At 38.3% G+C, this 26,987-nt stretch overlaps 1 protein-coding gene across 1 annotated transcript; it reads left to right on the plus strand.

Moving 5' to 3' along the window:
- Positions 1 to 2,609: 2,609 nt before the first annotated feature.
- Positions 2,610 to 25,221, plus strand: Serpinb12 (serpin peptidase inhibitor, clade B (ovalbumin), member 12). The gene is made up of 9 exons (XM_005373030.2): positions 2,610 to 2,639; positions 5,887 to 5,942; positions 13,997 to 14,180; positions 14,650 to 14,781; positions 15,516 to 15,656; positions 16,949 to 17,066; positions 20,104 to 20,246; positions 21,203 to 21,370; positions 22,409 to 25,221. Exons 3-9 carry the CDS (start codon positions 14,013 to 14,015, stop codon positions 22,811 to 22,813), a joined length of 1,275 nt encoding a protein of 424 aa, XP_005373087.1. The 5' UTR covers positions 2,610 to 2,639; positions 5,887 to 5,942; positions 13,997 to 14,012; the 3' UTR covers positions 22,814 to 25,221.
- Positions 25,222 to 26,987: the final 1,766 nt, after the last annotated feature.

Consider the following 26,987-nt stretch of genomic DNA (forward strand, 5'->3'; position numbering starts at 1 on the left):
GGTCAGTGTCAGACTTCCTGTTTGGTCCTGGGGGATCCTTGTGCAGCTAATTGAGGAAGGCTGCAAAAGAGTCAAATTCCAGGGCAGAGTCATCTGGGAAAGGTCTCATCCAAATCTTGCTTATGCAGTTATCTCCTGGAGCAGCTACGGGGCACCTGATGTACCCTGCTTGACTGCAAGGCTTTTGGGGCAGTGGTGAAAAAAAATTAATAGTATCTTTTAGGGAGTACGGGGGTCTTTTCTCCTGTCTACTTCCACATGGATCACCTACATGTGCACTATTTCTTCTTAAGCTCCATTTTATGTACTAATATAACCAGTTAAATTACATTTTTTAGGCTTGTCTTCTCCCTAAGTGTTTGAAAGGCATTCCTGTAGAAGTCATTGCTGGTGTCCCTGGAGAAAACTCAATACATGGACACAGAAAATTGCAATCAAGTTAAAGAGTCACAGGGAGGTTCCAACTTGTCTTTAGTGTTCCCTTAAGAATACTTAGAAAATTAGGTGGTTACACCCTGTCCCCACCCCATGGTGACAGACTAGTGTGAAGGATGTTCAAAACCTGACCTGAAAGAATGGGAGAATATCTAAATAGTCTCTTGTGTATTTACACAGGGCAATGATTTATGTAAGAGGAGTCATAAAGACTGTTGATCTTCTTCATTCCTCCCAAGGACCTCCCTTAGGAGGGAGAAGGTTGGTTACCAGGTTTTAGCAGGGAAACACTGATGGCAAAGATGACAGTGGAAAAGCAGACTGTCTGTGTTTGACTGGTGGGATTTCTTGGGAGCACATTGCAAGATAATAAATTCACACTTAAAATTGTCCATCTGTCCAGTAATTGAGCATCTAGGTATGTTTGCTGAGAAAGCACTTGAAATTTAGCTAAAAAATTAAAAACAAAGATTTTAAATATCACTATTTATGGAAAAACCACCTAAATGTTTCATGAGGGAATGGATGGATGACTAATTTATGGCACATCCAGATAGTCGTTAGAAATAATTCTTATGAATAAAAATTTAAAATATGGACAAATATTTAGGTTTAAGTATTAAATAACAAAAAAGTGCATAAGACTATAAATATAGTATGAGCTCAATATATACAAAACACATTCAAAGGAGGAAATAATAGATTTTAATCAACTTATGAATTAGCATTATTTTTCTTTATTTTTCCATATCTAAAATTTTCTCAAATGACATGTACTATTTAAAATTCATTCATACTACCTATACTACCTTAAATATTTCTATCATCTCCCCCATTAGAAACTTTCAGTTTTTTTTGGTGATATTTTCAGTTATGTTATTATTTTGTGGGTTGAATCTGGTTCATGGGAACTTAATTTCTCACATGAAAGTCATACTTACTGTAATTCTTTTAGAATCTCTTGAAAGAGGTTTACAGGTTAGACATTCACAACTTTTTTTTTTTGTTTTGTTTTGTTTTTCTCCGGTACCGGGAACCGAACTCACGACCTTGCACTTGCCAGGCAGGCGTTTTTGCCGCTGAGCTAAATCCCCAACCCCTAGGCATTCACAACTTTAAGATCCTAACAGACACATAGAATTTCCTCATGTAGTAGAATATGTTCAGAATTCTTGAGATAACTACAGTCTGTACATACTCCCCAAGTGACAATCCTCATTTAGCCATGGGTTGGGATGGGTTTCGTAGAACTGGAGGAACTACAATGGCAGAGCTTTCCTGCAGGACTGAAAATTGGTCTGAATGGCCTCTAATGCCTTGAAAGTCCTCCAATGTTGAATCATCTTCTTTAACAATCATGAACCATGTTTTGAACATGAGCCAATGTTCTATTATTTTTTAATATCTGTTGCATTCTGTAGGTGAATGAATTCCACAGGAAAGTTTTACTGAAGGACACAAAAGAGGGAGGGACTGAAGGACCGAAAGAGAGCAACTGGGAAAATATGGCGGGCTGGGCAGAAGGACAGGGAAGAAACCTGAGAAAGACAGAGATGGGAGATGAGACCAGGGAGAAGAGGGAGGAGGGGAGAGATTTTTGTTTGTCAGGTTCTGTCTGAGGTGCCAGAGGTAAAAGTGTTAGCTAGTGAGGAAGTGTAAGGAATTGTTCTGAACAGTTATGGCGTTTTAGTTATGACTGAATAGGACAGAAGCACTGATAAAATGAGTTAGGAAATACAGGTGTCTGAAAAGTGTAAATTACATTTAGCTCCAAACTGTCCAGTTTTGTCCCTCTTCAGTGATTGGTGGAGGCATATTGGGACAGGTTATGAAGCATTCTTCTTGGATTTTGTGGATTTTGTTTATATATTACAAACTCCTGGTGTAGCATGGTGCTCAAAGTGCTCTGTAAGTCGTTTGGGGAGAAAAGAACAGAAATATGAAGCTCAGGTCTTTGAAGCAGCTATGTAATAAAGGTCTTAGCCCCTGATCTGTGGCTTTCTGCAAATAAGCAGGCAGCATAATGGCTTGAAAAGATTTTGATTCATGATCATTATTTAAAAGTCATGGAATTGCTTGCTCAATACCTCTCCATACTAGTCTCCACAGGCTGTAGTACGTGGCTCTTCCCACCTTTATGCGCTGTTGAGTTGACTCCATCCGTGCACAGCCCTCAGCTGGGGAGCATCTTCACTGGCAGCCAGGTATGTGCTGAGAGACGGACACACTGTGGTGGGAGTGATGCCTTTGGGGGCCAGCTGTCCTGGGATTGAAGCTGTGTGTGTTGCTCCTCTTTATTCTTGGGATCAAGGAGCAAGGGAGGTGCTCAGGTTATGGATCGTTCTATTTTCTATCATCAAGACTGACAGCAAGTGGATTTTTTGAGTCCTAGTTTTCTCATTAGCCGTATTGGGATAGTAACATTTCTCTCTTGGACTTATTGGAAGGAGTAAATAAGATAATAGGTATGGATGGGCCAGCTACATATTTGGTCCTCAATATGTTTACGATATCTAAATGCAAATGATGCAGTCTGGATTGTAAACCCCTACTGCATTATATATCATGAGCACAGAGACAAGGACATGCTTATCATGGGTTATCCGGCACCTGGCACACAGTAGGCACTTTAATGTCTGTGCTTTAATGTCTGAGCTGTTACTTTATTATATCACTAATGAGGCTTAGAATTGCCCATGGTTAAAACCAAGCCAAAACATCTTTTTAATTAAAAAAAACTATTTCTTATCAGTATATCACATATTTGTTCTATGCAAGGAATTGATATGTACTTAAGGATATAACAACTTTACAGGCTTTTAATAGTTATGATGTTCTATCATTTAAATTAGGGATCAGCAAACTTTTCAGGAAAGGGGTTAATAATAAGTATTTTTGGCTTTGCAGGCCACATGTTATTTTCCCCACAAGTATTCTGCAGCCACAGACAGTAAATGAATGGTTGTGCTTCTTTTCAATAAAATTTAATGTACAAAAACAGGCAATGGGGTGAATTTAGCCTAAGGGCAGCAGTTTTTGAAGTATGAAGCCCTCATTTACAGTTTTGGAAAGAAGCAAATATATGTCATAAAGACTTGGCTAGGAAGTAAAAGTTCACGCAGTACTAATTCTGTGTAATTATTTTAATGACAGGAACAACTGTACAATACAGAGCATGGAAAATTATATTATTATTTCTAGGTTTAATAGGTGAGACTGTTGAAGTTGAAGAGGAATTTGCTCACAGTTGTGGTCTAGTAAGATTCAGACGGGTTCCGGTCCTCGGGTACTCACGTCCTACCCTTCCTGTCCTGTCTCCTCTGCCCTCTCATGGCTCTGCTTGTCTCTGATCTCCATGTCTCTGCCATACTGGAGCAGGCAGGTGGCATTATTTCCAATTTTGAAGATTTAGTTTGAATCTGAAGGAATGGAGGGCTCTTAGGAGAAAGGCAGTATGAGATAGCTTCAGGACAAACACGAGTTCTGAGGGAAGTTTGTTGTGTTTTAGTCTTCATGGTTGCTGTTATTTGTGGTTATAATGAAATTTTTTTCTCTTTGACTTTTGTATGGTATCATGCTTTTAAATTTGGAAAATAAATTTATGAACGTCATGTAAACCATGAGCTTCAGATAAAAGATGTGTTTTAATTAGACAGAAAGTATGCTAATACTTTTTCTGTAAACACATTTTATTTCCTCAGGATTGGGATGTAAAAATTAGATGCAAAAGATTCTTACAATATTTTAAAAATATCGTTTTTAACAGTGGGAGAATTTTAATCTCATTGTTTTACAGCAAATGTTGGCAAAGACTTTGAAGGATGAATCATACTGTCATCCCTGAAGTTTTAATACCAGGCATAAAAAGACTAGTAATTAAAAGGTTACTGGATTAGCTCATAATTCCTTATCAATTGTAACATATCTAGAAGGAATTATCTAACCCTACACTTGATGAAACAGATACTAATTTTACGGTCTATTGATGAAGAGAAATTTATTTTAGCTTGCCTTGAGTAACAGTCAGACTAGCTGACCTCCAAAGTTCCTTCAGGTTCTAGTGTAGTTCTCTGATGCTTGACATCATTGGAATTAGAGAGACTGACTTTCTTCAGTCCCTGAGATGAGATCGTGCGTGAAAAGTGCCGAGTTTGCTTGGCGTATGCTGCAGTCAGTGCTCAATAAGTTCTCATACCCTGTTCAGTGATTTATTAAGTTTTCTTAATGTCTAGTTACATTTAGTGGCAAATTGCATCATCACGGATTGAGCAATTACACCACACCAAATTTTTAGGCTTGTAGGGCACAGTCATCTGTTGTCAAGTCTTTGTTGGCTTATTTAAAAAGATAAACAGATGCAATCTTAGATTAAAGATAATTATACCAGCTTTAAAGCTGCTCAGGTACCGAGAAGCCCGATGCAATGTATACACCAACAGCAAGTAATAACAAACATGATAATTACAAATCCAAGGGTCTGGGCAAAAAAAAAAAAAAAATCATATTTTAATCATAAATAATACTCTTTTTAAAAAACTGTGATGAGGAGCAACTGCATCAACTAGTTAATAACCAGTTGGCATCAGATATTAACTGATAAAATATACCAATCTCTTGGAAATCATAACCAGTGACTAGGCTGTTTATAGAATTTTGTGGAAGCATTTAGAGCAAATACACAATCACTCTCAAGTGACAGTAGAGTGAAGAAAATTAACAGCATATTGGAGTTCTTTTTGGCTTATTACTGAGATTTTGGAAAATCTTTTAATGTTTAGCCACTACTTTCTATTGCTTTATATCTTTTCTTACAGAAATAGCTTTTACTTATTTCATTTCTGCAGTAGCTGCCTATATACCTTATAGTCTTCATAAAGACAATATCCTTTTAAAAAGCTTTTCTTTTGAATTTTCCTATATCTAATATATCCCTGTTGCTGTTCAGATAATGTTATCATCAGACAAGAATTTAGAAAAATCAGATAATCCCCTCCCCAACTCTAGCATTGCTGCAAGGAAAAAGAAAAAAAAACTTTCAAAGGAGATTAAAGCACATTTTAAAGTCCAGTGTGATAAGTTAAAAATATTTAGAATAACGTAAGTTCAAATACAAGAGATTGCCCAGGGCAATACGTATGTGAAATAAATCAGATCTCTGCTCCTCTTTTATCTAGAATAGAGACTGGGGAGGAAATACGTGGGTTAACTATTATGTTGAGTGTTCTATAAAAAGACACAATTGGTAAATGCAGAAAACATATACACATGTTAAGTGAAATATACAATTCAGTTGAAAGCAGGAAGACTGCAAATTTGTTTTAAAAAGTACTTGCCATCCTTTTCCTTTCCCTTTAATCAATCAGTGACAATTTTACCCAGGATTCCAAAAGGGCCCTTGGAACAGTGCCCCTGTGGGAGGGGCGATGTTGATTATATTTCCATTCCTGACAGGGTGTGGATTGAAACTTACCTGGCCAGCTGTCAGCAGCAACTCTGAAGGCAAGAAGGTAAATGCTTGCATTGCCTAGTATACTTTTTAAATGATAAACACTGTATTGGAAGATTATTTTAAATAATAGGAATCCCCAGGAGATGCGGTTGAGACTGAAGGATGTGCTATTTCTATGAAGTTAAATTCCTTTAAAAAGAGAGCAATTTTTTCCAGTGCTGTGGGTTTTCTGCAGACATGGCAATACTCACTAGAAGATGTGTATGATGTCTGTTGCTTCCCTGAGTTCCTGAACACCTGGTCAGATGTCCGATGTATCAGACTGATTTTTTTTTAAAGAGTTGGGTGTTGAACTCGTTTTACTTTCACAGACTTGAGATTGTATTTTATCTTTGAGTGAGTTTTTTCTGAAATATCAAAGGACAGGCAATTTAGAATATCTATACCTTAAACAGAATGAGTTTAGATGCTTCTTTTGTGCTATAAATTGGAAAACACTTTTGCCTGCATCTTTTGCAAATATTTCTTTGTTTTGTAGATATTGTTTAATATTTACTTCTCTATAGTTTGCTTTAGATACTTATTTCAGCAAAGTAGTACCTGTCTGTGTAAAGTTGGAATCTAATTCTTGGGTTATCAGTGGCTTTGTGGAAATTAGAGAAATTATTAAGAGCAAAAATATTTTTTGGAGTATAGTTTTTTCTTTCTGTAGTATATAAAAAAAACAATTTTACTTAGAATATTTTGGGCTGATAGAATATCTATCTAGTCTAAACTTTTAATTTTGCTATGGAGGAAACCATACTTTAATAAGTGAACTAGTTCTAATCAAGTAAATCATTCACCAAATACTAAGTCTACTATGTAACATACATTAATTACAGCTGCCTGCAGAATGTATAATGTCTGAAAAGTGTCATCTAATATTTCAGACATTAGATTATCTACAGTGAAAAAGGGGCAGATGACAGCAAGTAAATTCATAAGTATTTATCAAATGCTCCTATGTGCTGCCTTGGTATTTTTAGTTATTGGATACGAAAATGAAAAGGACATTGAACCTACTCGCAAAAGAATTATTTTGGAAGTAAAAACAGAAATATGAAAACCAAATACCTTACAGTGTCTATGAAAATAAGAAATATAACTACATTGTGCTTACACATACAGTGTGGTGACTAGCGCTTTGGGTGGGGAAAGCAGAGGAAAGTCAGAGAGGGTGTTACACGAGTAATAACGTCAGAGAGAAAGGAAACAAGCAAAACAGATCATGTGTTAGAGTCTCAAAGGTCATCAAAACTTATCTTATTCTCTTTAAAGTAAAAAAATTTCAAAAAAAGCTATCAAAAAGTGCTGGCATGTAGCTCAGTGGGAGAGTGCTTGCTAGCAGAAGCAAGGGCTTATGTAGGTGTAATCTCTAGCACTGCAGGATAAGCAAACAAGCAACAGCAAAATGGTAGAGACATAAAAACTTTAAAAAAATTTCAGCATAAGTGATAGTAGGAATTTTCTTCCCTACTAACAACATACTTGACAGGTGCAGTGGTAGTGCAGATTTGTAAGCCCAGCTACTTTTGAGGTTGAGGTAGGAGGACCACATGTTTGAGTTCTGTCTGGGTAACTCAGTGAGAGATCCTGCCTCAAAATGAAAAAGATAAAAAGGGGCCTGAGGATACCACCCCAAAGCACAGCAGCCCTGGGTTCAATTCCCAATGCCACAAAAAAATACAAACAGAAAATAATTTTCCTTTAAACTTTTGAAGATAGAAGAGAGCATCAAAAATATTGACAATTTTAAATAAGAGTAATGTAATTCTTTAATAACAACAAAATGAAGGTTACAGAAGTTAGGGAAATAATTTGAGGTATTTATCAAAAACATAATTGTATGCAGTTTGAATAAATCATAATAACAAGTCAATACATTATGATTCCATTAGATAACTGATAAAAGGACGTGAAGAGACAATAAAGAGAATCTATAGACAGAAAAAATACATAGGCAAATGCTCAAGACTTAGCAAGTATCAACAGAAGACAAAAATGTTTTTTCATGTTTTAAATTATTTTTTCTTTTTTTTCCCTTTTTTCTTTTTTTTATGTTTTTATTTATTTTTGGTACTGGGAATCAAACTCAGGACTCGGCACACTGCAGGCAGGTGCTTATGCCACTGAGCTATATCCCCAGACCTTCCCTTTTTTATTTTAAAAAGAGTAGTGAATGAGAAAGAAAAGAACAATAGCACATACCAACACCACAAACATAAATGAAACAAAGAAAGAACATTAAAAGTGATACAGGGTTTGAAGGCAAAATGATAGGAATTAATAGCGGTTGTTATGTTACATATTGTTATCTTCAACTACATTGCTCAGATTGCCAGATGTAAGAATGGAAAATTGTTCAAACCATTAAAGAGAATAAAAGATGATTATTAGATAAAACACTAGAGATAATATGGAGTTTCACTGGAGAAGATGACAGGAATTCATCATGGTAGTTCCATTGCATATTGTTGTCTTCAAATCAGTTGCTCAGATTACCAGATATAAGAGTGCAAAATTGGTCAGAACATAAAAAGTTATAAACATTAACTGTTCCTTTCAATATACCATCAGACTTCAGCAGTGCGGTTATCACAGCCATATATATATATGAGTCTCAAAGGCCATCAGTTAGGCTATATATATATAGCCTTTCTTCTTTCCTTCATCCCAGTCATTCCTTCCTTTGAGCAATTTCTTTTCCCTTTCCTATCATTTATTGTACACTTTGAGTTTTACTTATTCTTTCAGGTTCCTACATCAGGGAGACAATATGATGTTTACACATGTAGGTCCGACTTATTTCACTTATGAGTATGGTCTCTAGTTGCCTCCATTTATCTACAAAAGCTTCTAGATTATCTTTTTTATTGCTGAGTAATACTCCTTTGTATAAAAATACCACATCTTTTTTTAACCATTCCTCAGTAGATGGGCATTTGGGTCGTTTCTAGGATTTAACTATAACAAATTGTTCTGCTATAAACATGGGTGCACATGCATCTCTGTGGTATGATGTTTTTATTCTTCTGGGAAAATACCCAGAAGGGGAATAGCTGGGTTAAGTGAGACTTCCAATCCTAGTTTTGTGACAAATCTCCAAATTGATTTCCACAGTGGTTTCACTAATCTACACTCCAACCAGCAGTGGAGTAGGGTTCCTTTCTCCGTACAGCCTCTGCAGCATTTGTTATTGGTGGATTTCTTGATGATAGCTATTCTTTCCGGGGTGAGGTGGAATCTCAGTGTTGTTTCATGTTTTAAATATAATAATGACAGTGGCTCTATCTGAAGACAGTGGAATTATGATGCATCTGTTTTATCTGTAATTTTGGATTGATAATATGAAGGTTAAAGATCTTCATAATATTGATTGAAAAATCCCCCAGAAGAAAATAACCTACTGAAATAATATAAAAGAAAATAAAATCTATGTTTATGATGGAGTTCATTCTAGAATTATTCCTAATAGTAAAAATGGGAAGCTAAGAAAATGCCCACCAACAGGATATTAGTTTATAAATTTGGATATACAAATCTAATTGTAAAGACAGCAAAAAAGACAAATATAAAGACAGTATCAACACTGATAAACCCTTTAGAACATGATAAACAAGTGAACATGATGTACACATACACAACACAACTGCAAGTTTGGAATTCACAGGAAAATAAAGGCAACCAACTTATCAATATTTTGAGAGAAAGTACCTCACTACGGTTATTCTGCCATAATTTGAAAATGAAAATTCTTCTTGTAATTCATGAGTGGTTAATTGTCAGTCACTAGCTTGAAAAGTATCACAGACAAAAATATGACAATATTTGTATCAACAAAAAAGTGTTGTTATCTTTTTTTCCTGAATAAAACTACCATTATCTCCTCCCCATAGAGATAGCTATAGTTAGTAGGAAGTGATATTGGAGACAGTAAGAATGAAATCATGCCACACAAACTCAGTATCAAGATTGCAATCTTTAAACTCAATCCTTATCTATGATACATCTATACAGATTTCAATGCAATTTGAAAGGATTTTCTAGTGAAAATTCATGGGAGTCTCAGGAGGACAAAGTGGGTCCTGAGATACCCCATGGCAGAAATGGAGTCTGGGGAAGTCCTGAGGTGGACTCTGTGGGCTGCACCCTACAGGGCTTTACGTAACCTGCGGCCTTAGTAGGAGGCATAGATGAGACAGGCACCTGTTGGGGGTAGAGTCACGTGACAGACCTGACTGGTGGGTCACTCAGGGCATGGTTTTTCAGCACATGGGTTATCTGGTCAGAGGCCAGCATGATGTAGAAGGAAAGAGAGTGGTTTTGAAATCAGACTGAGTTGATTGATTTGCACACCAGCTTTGTCTCTTAGTGGTTGGGTGAGAAATTCTAACTTACAGGATTTTTTGAGATTGACAGACAATATTTGTGAAATGCTGGGTACAGCATATATTAATTTTTTAAAAGAGAATAGAAAAAACAATAAAAATGATACACAACTTCATAATAAGATGATAGCATAACTGTTATTCTTAGGTAGCTGCGGGTGAGGATAGTTCTATTTCTTTGAGCTGATTGTATTTGGGAGACCTAACTATTTTAAAAGGTTATTTCAAATCCATTTGAAAATAATGCTGACAGAAGTACTCATGTACAAGTTTTTCAAGTTGTAGCTTAACTAAGAGGCATCCAGCATTAGCAACTACTTTTAGAATTACTTCTAGCCAAACAGTGACTTTGGGCAGTATGGAGGAAGTTTTCCAAAGTACAAGAAAAGTACTATACTTTTTTTTTGATTCTTGGGGGAACATGTGCAAATTACATCTGGAGCTTATATTTCATTGTGAGGTGTTATTTTCACATTGTGAGATATTCTTTTTCAATCTTCTATGTATTTTATTTGTTGTATTAATGCCAACACAATGTCTTAAAATTAGTTGCCATGTTTAGTAAAACATTTTCAATACAGTTTAAAATTAAACTTTATACACGTACACACACATAGGGGCATGATCAAAATGGTGAATTGTTTTGTTAAAGAAACTATTTCAGTAAAAGACACATCGCCCTTACTCTCCCTCAAAATCCTCCTTCTTGCTTTGAGCACATCCCATTGTTCTTGCCACTTTATGGAGCAGATCTGCACGTCATTTTTCATGACTCCTGCTGCCATGTGTCATCCTCATTCACCTTATTTACTGGATCTGGCACCCTGCAACCTCTGGTTCTTCCCAAAGTGCAAATAACCATAAATGGTAAATGTCTGACACCCTTTGAGAATATGGAAGCCACCATGACAGCACCAGAGAAGACACTTGTGAAGGAGAATTGCTTCAGAAAGTATCAAGAATGATTGGATAAGTGTGTTTGAAGTGAGGCGTAGTATCACGAGGTGGATTCATTGCAATGTGACTTTTTCTGTAATAAATTTTTAAAACTTTAAATATTCATTACAGTTTTGATAGTATACATATATAGAACCACAACTTTATATTTAGCATATGCAAGTGCAGAAGAAATAAGTGTAAGTTTAATGTGTAACTGACACCCAGGTCAAGAAAGAAAATATGACCAGCTTCCTGGACAGCCTCCATGCCCGTTTCCTGTGGTGTCCACAAGCCAGTCCACAAGGGCAGTCCTGTTCATCTTTTTGCAATTCTTAGCGTAGTGACATCTTAGCAATTTGAAATGGACCATAAATGGGTTATTTACACCTCCGAGAATCAACAAACACTGGACATTATGGACTGCTGCTATTATCTATTGCTAAATAAAGTTCCCCCATACATCCCTAAGGATAGCCACTCTCCTGACTTCTAAAACTAGAGATTAGTTCTGCCAGTTTTAAACATTTATCTGCTTTGTTAGGCCATGGATTTCTCAAAGGCAGAACTTGTGTCTCATTCAGTTCATTCTTTTATGTTTATTGCATCATTATATTGCTGTAAGGTTTAGCCAGAATTAGAAATGAGTACAAAAGCAGGACGTTCCAGCAGCGAGCAGGCCGGGCACAGAGAGGACAGTCCTGCTTCTCTCTTGGTCAGATGTGTGATGGTATGCGAGTCTCTTTATCAGGCCTCAGGATATTTTTGTTGTTTGTTTTTTTAATGTTGAGAAGGGAGTTGGCCTACATGAGCAGTCATGTCCTTTGTAAAGTAGGTGAGATCCTTCTGATTGTTCAGTTCTGCACGTATTTATTGTGCCCAAAAGATATACCCTTCCACCCTGGGGCTTAGGGGTGCATCTGCAGAGAGGAACAGAGGTGAAGTTAACCTGGAATGCTTAAAGGGCCTGCTTGGGATCATCCAAATGCCTGTTTCCCTCCCATATTTTCTGCCTCCAGTAGTAAACAAATAACCAGAAAGCCCTTGCCTTCTCCCCGTTTGATGCTGCAGCTTTTGACCAAATATCAATCTCAGTTATACAACTCAGGCTTTTAATTGGTTTTCAGATGTAAATTATGTCTGAAATCTAGCTTAGTAAGCACAAAATGAAAAACACAAATTAGGCATACATTGTGAGGGTAAAAATAGACTGTCAGCTGAAAAGGGGAAAGTATAGTACCAATATGCACTAACCCTGAGTGTGATCAGCCTTATACTAAGTTAGAAGAAATAGTTGATACAACACAGACGATTTTTAGCAAGTAGATATGTGATTTCACCATTGTTTTATCTTTGTGAAAGGGGAGCAATAATATCTACCTTTCAGAGTTATAGGATTAAACCTATTTTATGTAAAATATTTGGCATGTTTCAGGCACAATTTTTTAAAAAAGTTTTTAAATGTTAGGTGTGAATTAGATTTTATAGGCTACCAAGATTACGATAAATTGGAAAAATGTTGAAACCAACATACACCATTTGATTCAATACAATGACCATTATTTCATGCTTACTGTGTGCCACTTAACTGATAGTAAAAACACAAATAAAGGAGTTTACATTTTCATCTTGGAAATACATAATATATATGATAAAAGAGACAAAAGAAAGGAGAGTTCACCTCAGAGGCCTAGGTCCAGTGTAAGAGCTACATAATATTTTCTTGGGGCTTCTAGAGTAAATTGGGGGTGGAAGAAGGAATTAGTGTTTGGGGAGGTCACTTCTTTGGTTCTGCATTACCTGTGGTTCCGTGCTGTCAAAGATCATTCAACCCAGTGACTCCTATTGTTCCAACATCTTCCAAGATCTATTAAATCTTGGACATTAACGACTGACTAAAGTGCCTTGAACTCTGCAGGTTACATTGTCGTATGACCTATGACAACTTGTTGGGCATATCTGTACTCACAGAACACTTGGGGGAGAAAGTAGGAAAAAGACTCAGGATTAGGCATAACCTGTGGAGGAGGAGAAAGAGGAGGGAGGATATTTTCTTTGCTCTTAACTTGATTGTGGGAATAACAGCCTTTGACTTGATGTTACCTGAGCAAAGCAAGTCCCATCATGAAGTGAGTGGAACTGTTTTCTCCTCAGAAGATCTGTTTAAGTCTTAACTTCTGCAACTGTGAATAAGGTCACTGCAGATATAAAGCTAAATGAGATCATATTGGTTTAGGAAAGATGCCTACAAAATCTATCTGGTTCAATGACAGATATTTATAAAGAAGGGAGCAGTTTGGAAATACACACCACACAGAGGATATAGGGAGGAAGGATGTGAAGATGGGGGCAGGGATGTATCTATAAGCCAAGAAGTGTCAAAGACAGTTGGCAACCACCCAAAACAGGGACAGATACATAAAACAGATGTTTCCTGAGAGCCTCTAGAACATATCAGCTCTACTGACACCTTGATTTTGGATGTGTGTCTTGTTTTCAAGCCACCTGTTTTGTGGTAATTTGTGTGGCAGCTCTAAGAAACTAATTCACACCAAAATCGATCCCCATTTGTACCAATACAATGTTAACACCGATGTTTGTATATCTGATGATGATAGTATTCTTCCAATTCTTAATAACATAGTTAATAATTGTGTACAATTGTCTCTTGGCTATTAAAATTAAGAATAGTTTGTTTGCCTGTTTTTTTTCCAGTCATCATTTTCTGCCTCTTTTCTGGTTTTAGACATTTGAGTTCTACAATGGAGTCTATTGTTGTAGGAAACAACAAGTTTTGCTTTGATTTTTTCCACAAGATAAGCAAAGATGACCATCATAAGAATATCTTTTTCTCTCCACTGAGCCTTTCAGCTGCCTTTGGCATGATCCACCTGGGGGCTAGAAGTAACAGCGCACATCAGATCAATGAGGTACGTGGTCATGCAGGAGTCCCTGGGGGCTGAGCCCTGCATGCATGCTCAGAGGCAGATGCTAATCCTGCTCAGGCAAGTCGTATTGCTTTCTGAACCCTGGCCTTGGTGGCTTTGTCTGCAGCCCTGCTGGTCTTCAAGGTTCACTCAAACATCCCTCCTTTGCTAAGTTGCCCAGGCTGCACTGGAACTTGTGACCCTCCTTCTTCAGATTTCCAGAGTGCTGGGATTACAGGCATGCTCCACCACACCCAGTTTATATTCATTTTTAAATGCAGGCACTGTGAGAGGGATAGCATTCATTTACTTCTCTATTTTACCTCACAATCTAGGAAAAAAAAACATCCATTTCTTTAAATGATTATTGATTATGTAATCATGGTCATAGTCACATTACAAAAATGATTCTGATGCTATTCAGACTTTCTATTGGTCACATTATCTGAAAGACTATCCTCCTATTACACAGGTACTACACTTCAATGAACTTTCGCAGAATGAAAGCAAAGAACCTGAGCCGTGTTTAAAAGGCAATAAAGAGGTGCCAATTGATGACTGTCCAACAGGGCAGAAGCAAACAACGGGGTCTCCGGATGTGCAGGTAAGCCATGGCCCCAAACTCTTGCCCAACTTCACAAACTGCTCATCTGATTACATTGTATTTGGTAATGGTTGCTTATCTCTAAACGTTAGGTCCTGGCTGCTGCGAACAGGGATAACCTGATATGATCTACGCTTCCTTTCTGATTGTGCTTTTTATATGTCCTTGGCTGTGAGTTTGTTTCCTTGAGTGTGACCTGGTGTCTAGTCATGATAAATGTAGATCAGAACCTCATTACTTCCTTGCTTCTACAGGCCCCGGGTCCCAAGAATGGAGCCTAGTTGAAGATGCAGGGCAGTAAGGGACCGGGTCACTGAAGAATTCTGAGTCCCTGCACCTCTTGTGGTTTTCCTTTGTGCAGAAAGCTGTACTGATACACACAACCTTTAGAGCTGGACAGGTGCGGAAAGATATTCTCCATGTTACTCCTACCTTGGTTTACACAGAGTGTGGAGAAATGGTTGGCTGTCTTCTGTTTTTAAGATAGCACTGGTGTTTCTGAGTCTCAGATGTGTTTTTCCTGGATGACCTGGATGCTGCTGTGGAAACTACAATCTGCCCACAGGGTCACTTGTCACTCTCCATTCCTCTCTTCATGCCAGCTCCCACAGAGATCTGACATGTCACTAAGCAGCTCTCCTTTTTTTTTTGTAAAAATACTCATCATTTAGTGGTGGTTAGCTCTTCTGTTAGTCGGGGTTAAGGTCGTCCCATTTTCTTTCTTCTTTTATCAGCCTGAATCCTCAAGCAATGAGAGTGAACTGCTTAGCTGTTACTTTGGGAAGCTTCTATCCAGATTAGACAGGATCAAAGACTTCGACACCCTGAGTATGGCCAACAGGCTTTATGGTGAGCAGGAATTTCCAATTCGTCAGGTGAGTTGCGTGTGGCTGATGACTGAAGGTACCACAGGGCAAACCTCTTACAAAGAAGCGAGTAGCTGGGGGGCTGCATGCTGCCTAGCACACGTCTTTGACAAGACAGAGTGCCGCAGACTGGTGAGGTGTCTGGGACCTGCCTCCTTCAGGCTTCCTGTAGTGTTTTCTTCCAACACAAGTCTGTAGGGTCCATTGTAAGTGGCATAGAAAGGTTAAACCAACGGTCATGTGATTAGCTGCCTTTGGAAAATGAGCAGAGCTGGTAATTGGATTCTCCTGATTCCTTTCCCAAGCAAGGTGCCTGGAAGATGCAGTGTGTAGCTCCTCTGCCTGTGGGCTGTCTTCAAAGTACTTCTCTACTCGCTCGTTTTATTAAACAATCAGCACCCCCGGGGAACTTGCTCCTTTCAGAAAAGGAGTGGTGTGGTGGGAGACTGCATGGTTGTCAAATGCTACAGGTCTTATCTCTGAGGCCAACAGTTTTCACCTGGAGCAAGGGTGCCTCAGGTTGTTCTCCAGAAGGAGTCATGGTACCAAGCTCTAAACAGGAAGGAGGAGACTGGTGGCAAAAGCGTCACAGCTTTTAGAGCTGGGATGGTTAGGGGAGGGGCACAGCTCACCTTGACCAAAATAAGTGTATTCTCCTGCAATGGGAATGAAGCTTTTAAGAAAACAGATATAAATTCTTAAATCGTGCAATTCAAATTGCACACAAATTGATTTGTATTCATTAAAAGTATACAAATCAATAGTTTCATATATTACATCATTTATTTAAAGCATGCTAAAATGCATGTAACTCAAAGTTTTCAGCATTTTACATATACAGGTCAGTGGTATTAATTATATCCATACTACTGTGCACCTGTCACTCAGTGTACTTATGACATTCCTCACCAGCCCAAACAGCAACTCTGCAAGTATTAAGCATGGGTTTAATTTTCAAAGTAGAAGAATTTTAGAGCTCAGTCCTTCAAGTTCCTTGATATTTATCTAGTGGTGTCTCTAGGAGTGGATTGTTAAAATAAAGAGATAACTGGTGGGGAAGGCTATGCCACTGCAATTAGAGACTACCTTATAAATGAACATTTGTGTCCTATTGTCACCACAACAATGGAATCATTTCTGGCTAATTAAGACAAAGGGTAGATAGCAGCTGACAGACCAGCTTCGGCAATGCTAGGTGACAAGGCGTATGTTTCTCTCTAGGCTTCTAGTGTCTGCGTCACTCTTAACTGTTTCCATCTTTATATGACTTTGTTGTACTATTTTCCATTTACACCAAACAGGAGTACTTAGATGGTGTGATTCAGTTCTACCACACGACGGTTGAAAGTATTGATTTCCAGAAAAACACTGAAAAATCTAGACAGATGATTAACTTCTGGGTTGAAAGTCAATGCCAAGGTAAGAAAGACCAAACACATTGTAGTTAGTATTTTTTTCCATTTCAGAGAAAGTTAGTCATCCCAACTGTTCAGATTGCTAATCTTTTGGGAGCAGATGTTCACATGTATGCACTGTTTTCAAAGCTCTTCTTGAACACCATCAAATAGTTAATATGTTGAACTATTTCTGTTTCTTGTTATTGCCCCCATGCCGCCAACATAAATAAAGGTAAAGTGTGTTTCAGTTGAGCATAGTACTGGCAGAATGTTAACACTGCAATTAAAGGGTTATTGAAAAGTTAAGATTTCAATAATTCTAACTATTCATAAGAACATGGAAATAATAAAATCTTCATTCTTACCAATGTTTCACTCTATACATAGGAGTTTAATGAGCAAAAGCATGTGTGTTCAACATGGAGAATAATGTTTTAATATAAAACCCCTTTTGCAGTCCTGCTCAGCTCCCAGCAGAATGAAAGTTTCTAAATGAAGTGATATCAGCCTGTAAGAGCGTGGGCTTCCTAAAGTGGCCATTTCCTCCAAGTCACATTTAAATATAGTCTGGTGCTCCCGCCTTTTTACTGGCAGCCCTGTCCATTCAACACAATTTCCTGGCCACTGTGTGCGGGAACACACTGTGTCCACCACAGAGCATTCATCGGCAGCAGGGCCCTGCTCTCCTCTCTTTTTCATGTAATTCAGTTATATGGCTCTTCCAAAAAAGCGTACATATTGTGCTGCTTTAGAATAACATTATTCTTCATGACATACCTATATCTTGTTTGTGTTTAACTTGGTAGGGTAAGAGATTCTTCATTCTTAAGATATTTGTACTAGTTGGGTCAAATGGAACCTCTAGTTGTAGTGTTTTGAAGAATCTCCACACTAATTTGCACTTGGTATCTTCCTGAAAGAATTAAAAGCATCATACCACAGCAATATATATGCACCCATTTTTATAGCAACACAGTAACAATCAAATTTGGAAACAGCTAAAATTCCCATCAGCCAATGAATGTATAAAAGAAGATGTGTTTTTTTTTTTTTTTTAAAAATACAATGGAGTACTACTCTCCCATAAAGAAGAATAAATTTGAGGCATTTCTAGGTAGATGAATGCACCTTGAGAACATGCAATTAAGTGAAATAAATCAGAAACACAGGTTTAAACATCACATTGTTTCTCTGGTATGAGAGACTGAAAGGGTAAATAAGGACCAAAATGTATAGTAGATATTGGGAAATAGGATTGCTCAAATGAGAAGGGGAACAAAGGAGGGGGGAGGAGGAAAGAAAGGATAGAGAAAAAGGAGAATAGAAGGAAAAAAATGGATACTAAAGTTTTGTAAATAAAGAGGGGAAGATGGGTGAAGATAGGGTAGTGGATTGGGAAAAAGAAAAAATCAAGATATATTATGCAAAGATACAAATTCTTTATTATGAATGTAATCATCATATATATCTAAAATGTACCAATAAAATTAACAAAAAAAAGATGTTTGCATCAAAACAAAACACAGACTAAGTGAAACTGAAAATTCAAGCCACTTGGGTCGATGTTTCCTGGAGGAAGTGGTCTGTGGTCTTGTTGGCGGTTCTGGGGAAAGAAGAGGAGAAACGAGCTCCCTTACCGCTCCAGATTGGTGTAGAGAGCGCTCCTTTCCTCTAGTGTATGCATGGGTTTGGAAAATGGGATAAATGCTTCCCTCCAGGCCTCAGAGTTAGCAGCCTAATGCCAAGTTAAGTTGCTGGACACAATTTTTGATTGCCAGTGAGCCAGAAAATGTTTACCTTCAATTAAAAGTGTGGAGTACCTGAAAGAAAGGGAGACATTGCTTTTCCTGCCATAGAATAAGAGTAGGACCCAAGCATTTGTAGGCATTTGTTGTGACCTACGGGCTGGAAACCATAGTTTACCTGCTTTCATTCAGCTTTTGTACCTTGTACAATGTTCTTTTCTCCTCTCTTAATTTTGGAGGCGTCCCCTTGCTGTCTCCTACCCACCTCACTCTGACTTAGGGCCAGTTTACTCCTGGTCTTTCTTTAGGGGGAGTCTTTATATTCCAAAATTATTTGTCCTTCCTTTATCCACATGCCATAGAATTTCCATTCCTTTAAGGTTCCCATCAGTGGTCAGGAGGAAAGTAGTTCGCTAAAGAAATCCTGACTAAATGATAATTATCTAGTGTCTCCTTTGTGCATTATCTCTCCCAAGGTATTTTAAGTATATATGGTGTCAGCATAATGTATTATTATGGGATTTAATTAAGAACAGATTTTCTTGAGATAAAAGGATCTGGTTTTCTTAAGACCTCAGCCTGTGTTCACGTAACTAGCGATCTGATATTTTGAGGTGGAAAAGGGTGTATCCTGAAATAGACTATTGCCCAATGGTGTGGGGCTTTCCAGTCATTCTTAATGCTATGTTATTAAAGAGAGAGCCCCAAACTGGGCCAAGAGATGAAAGAGGGAGCCCAGCACTGATCCAGCCAGCCTTGCTGCTTCTAGGCTGTTTGACATCAACTCTCATGGCCTACAGTATATTACTCCATTAAGAACATGTAACTATGTGTACTTATCATGACTTACGTGGGGCGGAATGAAAGAAAGCATGTGAAAGTCCTTACAAAGTAGGTTTCATGTCATGGTGCACAGAATTGTATCCATGTTTGCTTACATGTCAGAAGAGCTCGAGACAGAACATTGTTATTTTTTCCAGGAGATTATAGTCAGGTGGTTGGTCTATAATTTGAAAGATAAACCATAATATTAAGAGTCTGATAAGAAGTTCCAACCATAGTGGTGTAGAGAGTCAGAGATCTCTGAGTTCCAGTACCGTCAGTTGGATCTTCCACCAGGGCAGAGTGAGGGAGTTTCCCACACCATCACTCTCACAATTACTTCACCTTCCACCCCACTCACACCAAAGAGTTGTTTCATTTTCTTGGGTTTATTTTTAAAGGAAGCACTTTCCAACCTTGGGGATGTTAAAATGCATTGAAAAGTCCTTTTACATGAACACTTGGGTACTTTCTCTGGCACTTTGTGTTTAGGTAAAATCAAGGAACTGTTCAGCAAGGACACTATCAGTGATGCAACTGTGCTGGTGCTGGTGAATGCTGTCTACTTCAAGTCCAAATGGGAAAAGAATTTTGATTGTAAAAATACAGTTGATGCACCCTTCTTTCTAACTGAGGTACTATCTTGGAGCCTGTGGTTTGCTAAGTCTTCCATTGATATTTTCCACTAATAATGAATGGTTTGTAGTGTGTAGACAGAAGTCTAAGGCTTATTTCTCCAAGCTGTAGCTTACAGTTTTAATAAGAACCTTTTGTGATTAAAAAAGTCAGTACCTAAAGAACATAGGGCATTTTGGTGCTAGGCAGTGCACTGAGGATTTTTTCATTATTTCATTTGTTCCTCAAAATGACATTATGAAATGGGTATCATTTCTACTTAGGATTTGAGGACAAAAATGGCAAAGTTATTGAGGTCCATATCTGCATTTCCCCCCAAATCCATGTCCTGAGCCACAAGACTTAGAATGGGAGGAAAGAGCAGGTATTGGATCCCAGCCAAAGTTAGCTGGTTAACTTTATTACTGGGGACAAGATTTTCTCTCAGGCTCTGAATGTACTCGTCGGTAGATTAATGAAAGTTATTGTGAGGTTTAAGGTACCCAGAGTGGTGTCCTTGCTTCTGCAGGGAGCCTATGGAGCAGGTGCTGTTAATTAATATGGGGACAATTAACATTTAATCTGGTTCCCATGTGTGCTGTGGAGGGGTTGTCCAGATCTAAGGGACCAGGGCTAAAGCCAGTGGCGGTGGGGTGTAGCAGGCATTGAAGACAGAGAATTTGCAAGTCTTGCTTTGGCTGATGAGGCTGAGACTGGTGAGACAAAGTCTCACCAAAGCCAATAAGTAGTCGTAGGAGTTGAAGAACTGGTTAAAAACATGAAAAGATAAAAGCATAAGTGTTGGCTAAGTAAGGGCTAATTGATCCATGGACAGAGGACTTTCCTAGGCTGGGTTCCTGGTGTGTGTGGGAATTCTGGGGCAGATCCTTTTGACTTTGTTCTCAGGAAACTTAGGGCTGTAGGAGTTTGTAAGCTTTCCAGGGCTGCCTGACACCTCCTGTCTTGTCTACTGCAGAATGAACAGAAGAGTGTGAAGATGATGAATCAGAAAGGCCTGTTTAGAATCGGCTTCATCGAGGAGCTGCAGGCACAGATCCTTGAAATGAGGTACACCGTGGGGAACCTCAGCATGTTCGTCCTGCTGCCATCTCTCTCTGCAGATAATGTGAAGGGCCTGCAGGAGGTCAGTCTCCTTGTCTATGTCTGTACCCAAGTTTACTCAGAGATTGTGGAGGACAACACTGTCATCTACAACCCTGTGAAAGGTTGCTCTCCCAGCTATTAGAGATATTGATGATTATATAAGAATATAAATTATATTTTATGTGTATTTATTTGTTTAAAACTAAAGAATAAATGTTAAAATATTGGAATATGATTTTTATCTTTAAATTGATAGCCATCTGTAATCATTTTTCCAGATCAAGGAATATGGATGTTGAGTAATTTGAGAATTGCTGTGAATTAAACAGCTTTTCCTTTTACCTAAAGATGCTGACTTCTAGCCTCTTACTCAGACTGCAGTGAAAGACTCTTCAGTCCCATTTTGTTTTTTTGTTTGTTTTTGTTTTTTTTTCTGGTACTGGGAATTGAACTCATGACCTTGCACTTGCCAGGCAGGCGCTGTGCCACTGAGCTAAATCCCCAGCCCCCTCCCATTCTGTTTTGATAGAAGTAGAGATATTGACACTATAAGGCAGGAATTAATGAAGGCTGGGGTGGCTCAGTTACTGATAGTCCTAGTAGGTAAGAAGTCAGAGATTTAAAGAAAGTGAAAGAAATACCTGCACAGTAATTATGATAACAGTAACAACCGCTATTCCAAATATGTGACAGCACTATTTGAAGTACTTTGCACACATTATTTTGTTGAATCCTTACAAGAGCCTAACTGTGTTATCGTTATTCTACTGAAGATGAAATTTAACTTCAAATTGTTAGGGCTGGCCATAGCTCATCTCACTGAACTTTTCTGGTATTTGAACATGAGACCGTCAAACACCAAGGCACACTGAAACCCAAATTGTCCTGTAACTTCCTGAGAGGAAATAGATTTGCTTGGAATAATTGAAAATGAAGTCAGTATTTTGAGTTGTAGCAAACGACTTTGAAGGTTGTACGTAGCTAACTGTTGAAAGGGACTCAGGTAGTCTGAAGTGACTGGGACGTTTTCTGAAGGATTTTTTAATCTGACCAAAATATTACTTTCTTTCCCTCGTAGCTTGAAAGAAAAATAAGCTATGAAAAAATAGTGACCTGGAGCAGTTCAGAAAACATGTCAGAAGAAAAAGTAGCCGTCTCCTTCCCCCAGTTCACCTTAGAAGACATCTACGATCTCAATTCTGTCCTACAAGACATGGGCGTTACTGATATCTTTGATGAAACCAAGGCCGATCTTACCGGAATCTCCCCAAGTCCCAGTCTGTACTTGTCCAAAACCATTCACAAGGCCTTTGTGGAGGTGGATGAAGTTGGCACCCAGGCAGCTGCAGCCAGTGGCGCTGTTGGTGTGGAGAAGTCACTGCCGTCTTGGGTGGAGTTTAATGCTAACCACCCTTTTCTCTTTTTCATCCAACACAACAAAACCCAAACCATTCTTTTCTGTGGCAGGGTCTACTGTCCCTGAAAGGGGCACACTGCGGTGGGAAGAAAATGGCGACACAGTCTTCCCCTTGCATTGCATGAGCACTTGCATTTCTGCTACTATCTGAAGTTGACTGTATTCTATTACCAGCTGGTTGCTCTTTTCCTTCACCCATCAGTCTGAGTTTGTCCTGATCTTTCTCTTACCTCAAAGTTGATTTTTCTTTCTCTGTTAGTTCTGAAAGGATCTCACTTCCTCCCTATCCACCTTACTTCCTCTCTATCTTTTACTACCCTAAACTTTCAGTTACCTTCCTCCTTGTGAAGGAATACTAAAAGTTCAAATCATTAGACTGAGAAGCATCTGGCTCTCCCATTTTTCCTCATGGAGTGGAGGGGGCATGGCTTGGCTAGGGGCTGTCATGCCCTTCCCCTAATTTCCTCCTTCAGTGACTGGGACAGCTTGTTTTGGTGTCCTCTCTGGCTACCTAGTGGTGTCCTACTTAGCTATCTAGTGGTATCCTATTTAACTATCTACTGGTGTCTTACTTGGCTATCTAACAGCTATTCTCTACTCCAGTGTGAGTGCAGCTTGACTATCAGCATGGTGACCCCTCCCAGCTCCTGCCATTTTAGACCATACTGTTGCCTTTTTGAAGAAGGGAGGATGCACCCTGGCTTGGCTAAAATCAGGGAATGGGGCATCTAGGCCCGTTGTTAATATCTTCTACATTCACAGCCAGCCTTCCAGAAGATTCTCTGGTTTTAGTCCTCCTCCCTCACTGGATCTCTGCCTGAACAGCTGAGGGTGTCCTGGAGCACTGCACCAATCACAGGTCTGTAGTTGGACCAATCACATGCCCACACTTGCTATGTAAGCATCACTCCCTACACACTCCTCTGTTTAGTCTAGGGGGCTACCTCCAGTGTACATACCCTCCTGTGCTGTAGTACAGGCCCTCTTAAAATAAAGAGTTGCTTTTGTGGTCCTATCAACCTGCTCATGATTTAATTCTCAGGTAGTGTGGGCTCTAAGAGTCTTGTAAATCTTACCCTGAGTAGTATGGACAGAGTGGTTGGTTAAACAGAAAGACAGCAATAAACACTGAGGGTCATTTGCAATGAAGAACCCTAGAGACCAGCAGCCAGTAAGCTCAGTAGCAGAGACCAGCACTCAGCCGAGTTGACCTATGATGTTCAGCAAAAACTGGTGCCAAATGGTGGCAATTGGCAGAGGCAGTGATCAGTTACTGGGTGTGTCAGCTGTTGGTGTCCAGCATTATCTGGTGTTCCTTGGTGACATCAGGACTGTTAGCAGAGATGCACTTTGCCAATTCTTAATTTCAGAATTATGCAAAAGAACCTCCAGCTGACTGGCAACAAGACTGCTTCTGAGAGATGGCATATGCAGAAACCACTTTAACATAGGTTGCAAGAGAAAAGGTTTGAAATGTATTTGGGAGACTCAGCTCTGTTTCTAGGGCAGTTATAATCATGACCATCACCAGGTGAGGTGTGCTGTTCTTCCTCTAGTCTCTTCTATTACATGCAAGATGTCTCTGAGGACTTTTCATTGGGAGAAGGTCAGGTTCAGGAGTATAGTTAAGTGATAGCCAGTGGTGTGTGAATTCCCCATCTAACATTCCCCATGCAGCTTCTCACATAGCTGGAGCAAGAGAATGATATTAATATTGTGAATTTGACACTGATCCAGCAAAGTGAAAAGTGGATTTTAAAAAGTTTGTCTCAGTTTTCCATATTGAATCTTCTAAGGTGCTTCCCTAACATTTCCCCCTGCCTTTTCTTCACTGCCTTCCTCAGAGAATCCCCATTGATTACTCCTGACTACCAGTGTGAGTCTGCTCAGTGGAAAGGGGGATGCTGCCACTATCGTGGATGCCTGGGACTCCATGCCTCTTTGCCTGCTCTTTGGCAGCATGAACCCATTTGTTCTGCCAAAGGCTGTATGCCTGTCCACATAGTGAGAACAATTCTGGGCCTCAATGCATGTGGAGACCCTTTTCAGGAATGGTGTTGGCTTCATCAAACTCTGGGCTTCTAAAAGCTAGACTCCTCAAAGATCAGATTCCTGGGTCCTCCAGTTCTATTCTCTGATAGAGCAATCTGAGTTTATGATCTTTGCTTTAGCTAAGATTTCTGGACTGACCCCTTGCATATCTCAAATCAAGAAATCACTCACTTATTTCTTCAGCATGAATTTTGGTCTTGTGATTCAATTTTCTGACTTGGACATATGACTGTCCTTCTTTCAGCTGCCACTGGACTGGGTAAGGCTGTTACAGCAGGTTTCACAAGAATACGTGGGTTAATTTTACCTGATTTGATATTGCCCTCTTCTGCTACCCCACTGTGCTTGAGAGAGAGATTCCACATTCTTCACTTAGCCTTCTCATTATTATAGCTCATTTATGGAATAAAACAATTTTTTATTGGTTGTGTGAGGCATTTTGAGGCAAAAAGAAATTCTTGACACTTCACTTTTCTTGAACCAGTAAGATTGGGGCTACATTTCAGATTTTATTTACACTTTCAGGAGACAATATGGTGTTTACACATGCAGGTCTGATTTATTTCACTTATGTGTATGGTCTCTAGTTTGCTCCCATTTATCTATTAAAGCCTTGAGTTTATCTTCTTTATAGCTGAATAATACTCCATTGTATAAATATATCACATCTTTTTTATCCACTCCTCAGTTGATGGGCATTTGGGTTGTTTCCAAGATTTTGCTATGACAAATTGTGCTGAAAGGTACAATAGATATTGTGAAAGGGAAAGAAACTGCTCAATAGGAAAGAACAACTGGGATGAGTGAAAGGAGAAAAGAAAGAAAGAAGGAAAGCAAAAAATATGTGTATATATATACAAGATAGCTAAGATAATTGTATTACTAATTTCTATTAGTTTATTGAAAGGAACAGTTAATGTTTAATTGTTTGATCAATCTTACATACCTATATCTGAAAATTGGAGCAACTGCTTTGAAGATAACAATAAGTAATACAACAACCATTGTTGATTTCCTATCATCTCATTTTGAAATTCTGTATCATTTTTATAGTTTTTGTGTTGTGTTGTTTTTGTTTTTTTCTCTTTAAAATAACAAAAAATTGGTGCTACAACATAGCAGCCAAGGCAGAAAGGGCATTTATGTCAGCAGACTACTCTAGCTGCTAGAAAACCAACCAAAGCATCAGAAGAACGAACCTCTCTACTAGTTAGTCCAAGTCTTCCTTCATCCAGCAATGTTGACAAGTAGAACAAATCTGGTAATTTAGATTCAAAAACAATTCCTTCCTTTATAATTACAGATATTTTAGTAAGAGAATGATGAATGTATAGAACCCAATAGCTGTCTAGTTCACAGATTCAATGTTTTATTTACTCTATTTATACCCAAATCCTCCTTATAAGTTTATACATCAGCTAGAGCATTCCCTTCACTCAGACTCTTGCTCAGTTTTTCCCTTGAGCTGGGGCAAGCCAGAATATGTTGCTTCAACACTAATTGCTATTTACTTCTTTTACATGAATGGCATTTAAAAAATCATTCAGTCTACAGAGATTCTGGGGCAATAGGCTGAGAAAGTTGTGCAATTGCCTTTGAATTTCCTTGCTTTACAGTTGAATGTAAACTCCAAATATATTCTTCATCTACAATATTCATGTTATATTCCTGCTTTCTCAAATCCATTTTCTTTTTACTCAATCAAAATAATCACAAACCTATTTATAAATATAGGAAAATACACTCACAAAATGCACATCATCTACTTAGATATTGTCACTAACTTATACATTAATATTTAATTTATACATTAATGTTTAATTTATAAGTTCAAATTAATGTTAATTAATAAACATAAATTAATATTTAATTTATAACTTCACAGACTTTTTTATTTTAAAGAAAAGAAAAATAAACAATAAAAACAATGGTATAAAATTTTAAAACAAGATTGTAGTAGAGCAACAATGGTTGGTACATTGCATACTGCTATTTTCAAAGTAGTTGCTCATATTACAAGATATAGGCATAAAAAATTGATCAAGCAAGTGCTTGTTTAGTGGTTCTGAATTTCATTCAGTGGCCTTTATCACTGCAATATCTTATTTCTCCATTAATTTTAAAAGGTCGTTTTGTAGGATGTATCAGTCCGGGTTGGAAGTGTTCTTTTAGGGCTTGAAACACTTCA

The sequence above is a fragment of the Chinchilla lanigera genome, unplaced genomic scaffold (assembly GCF_000276665.1).
Source record: "Chinchilla lanigera isolate Chin_1 unplaced genomic scaffold, ChiLan1.0 scaffold00001, whole genome shotgun sequence".
NCBI lineage: Eukaryota > Metazoa > Chordata > Mammalia > Rodentia > Chinchillidae > Chinchilla > Chinchilla lanigera.

Bases quoted from the DNA above. Each gene is read 5' to 3' on its own strand.
- Serpinb12 (XM_005373030.2), top strand. From the start codon at position 14,013: ATGGAGTCTATTGTTGTAGGAAACAACAAGTTTTGCTTTGATTTTTTC. The intron at 14,782-15,515 runs GTAAGCCATGGC...TTCTTTTATCAG, and splicing joins CGGGGTCTCCGGATGTGCAG to CCTGAATCCTCAAGCAATGA. The intron at 17,067-20,103 runs GTAAGAAAGACC...CTTTGTGTTTAG, and splicing joins GGTTGAAAGTCAATGCCAAG to GTAAAATCAAGGAACTGTTC.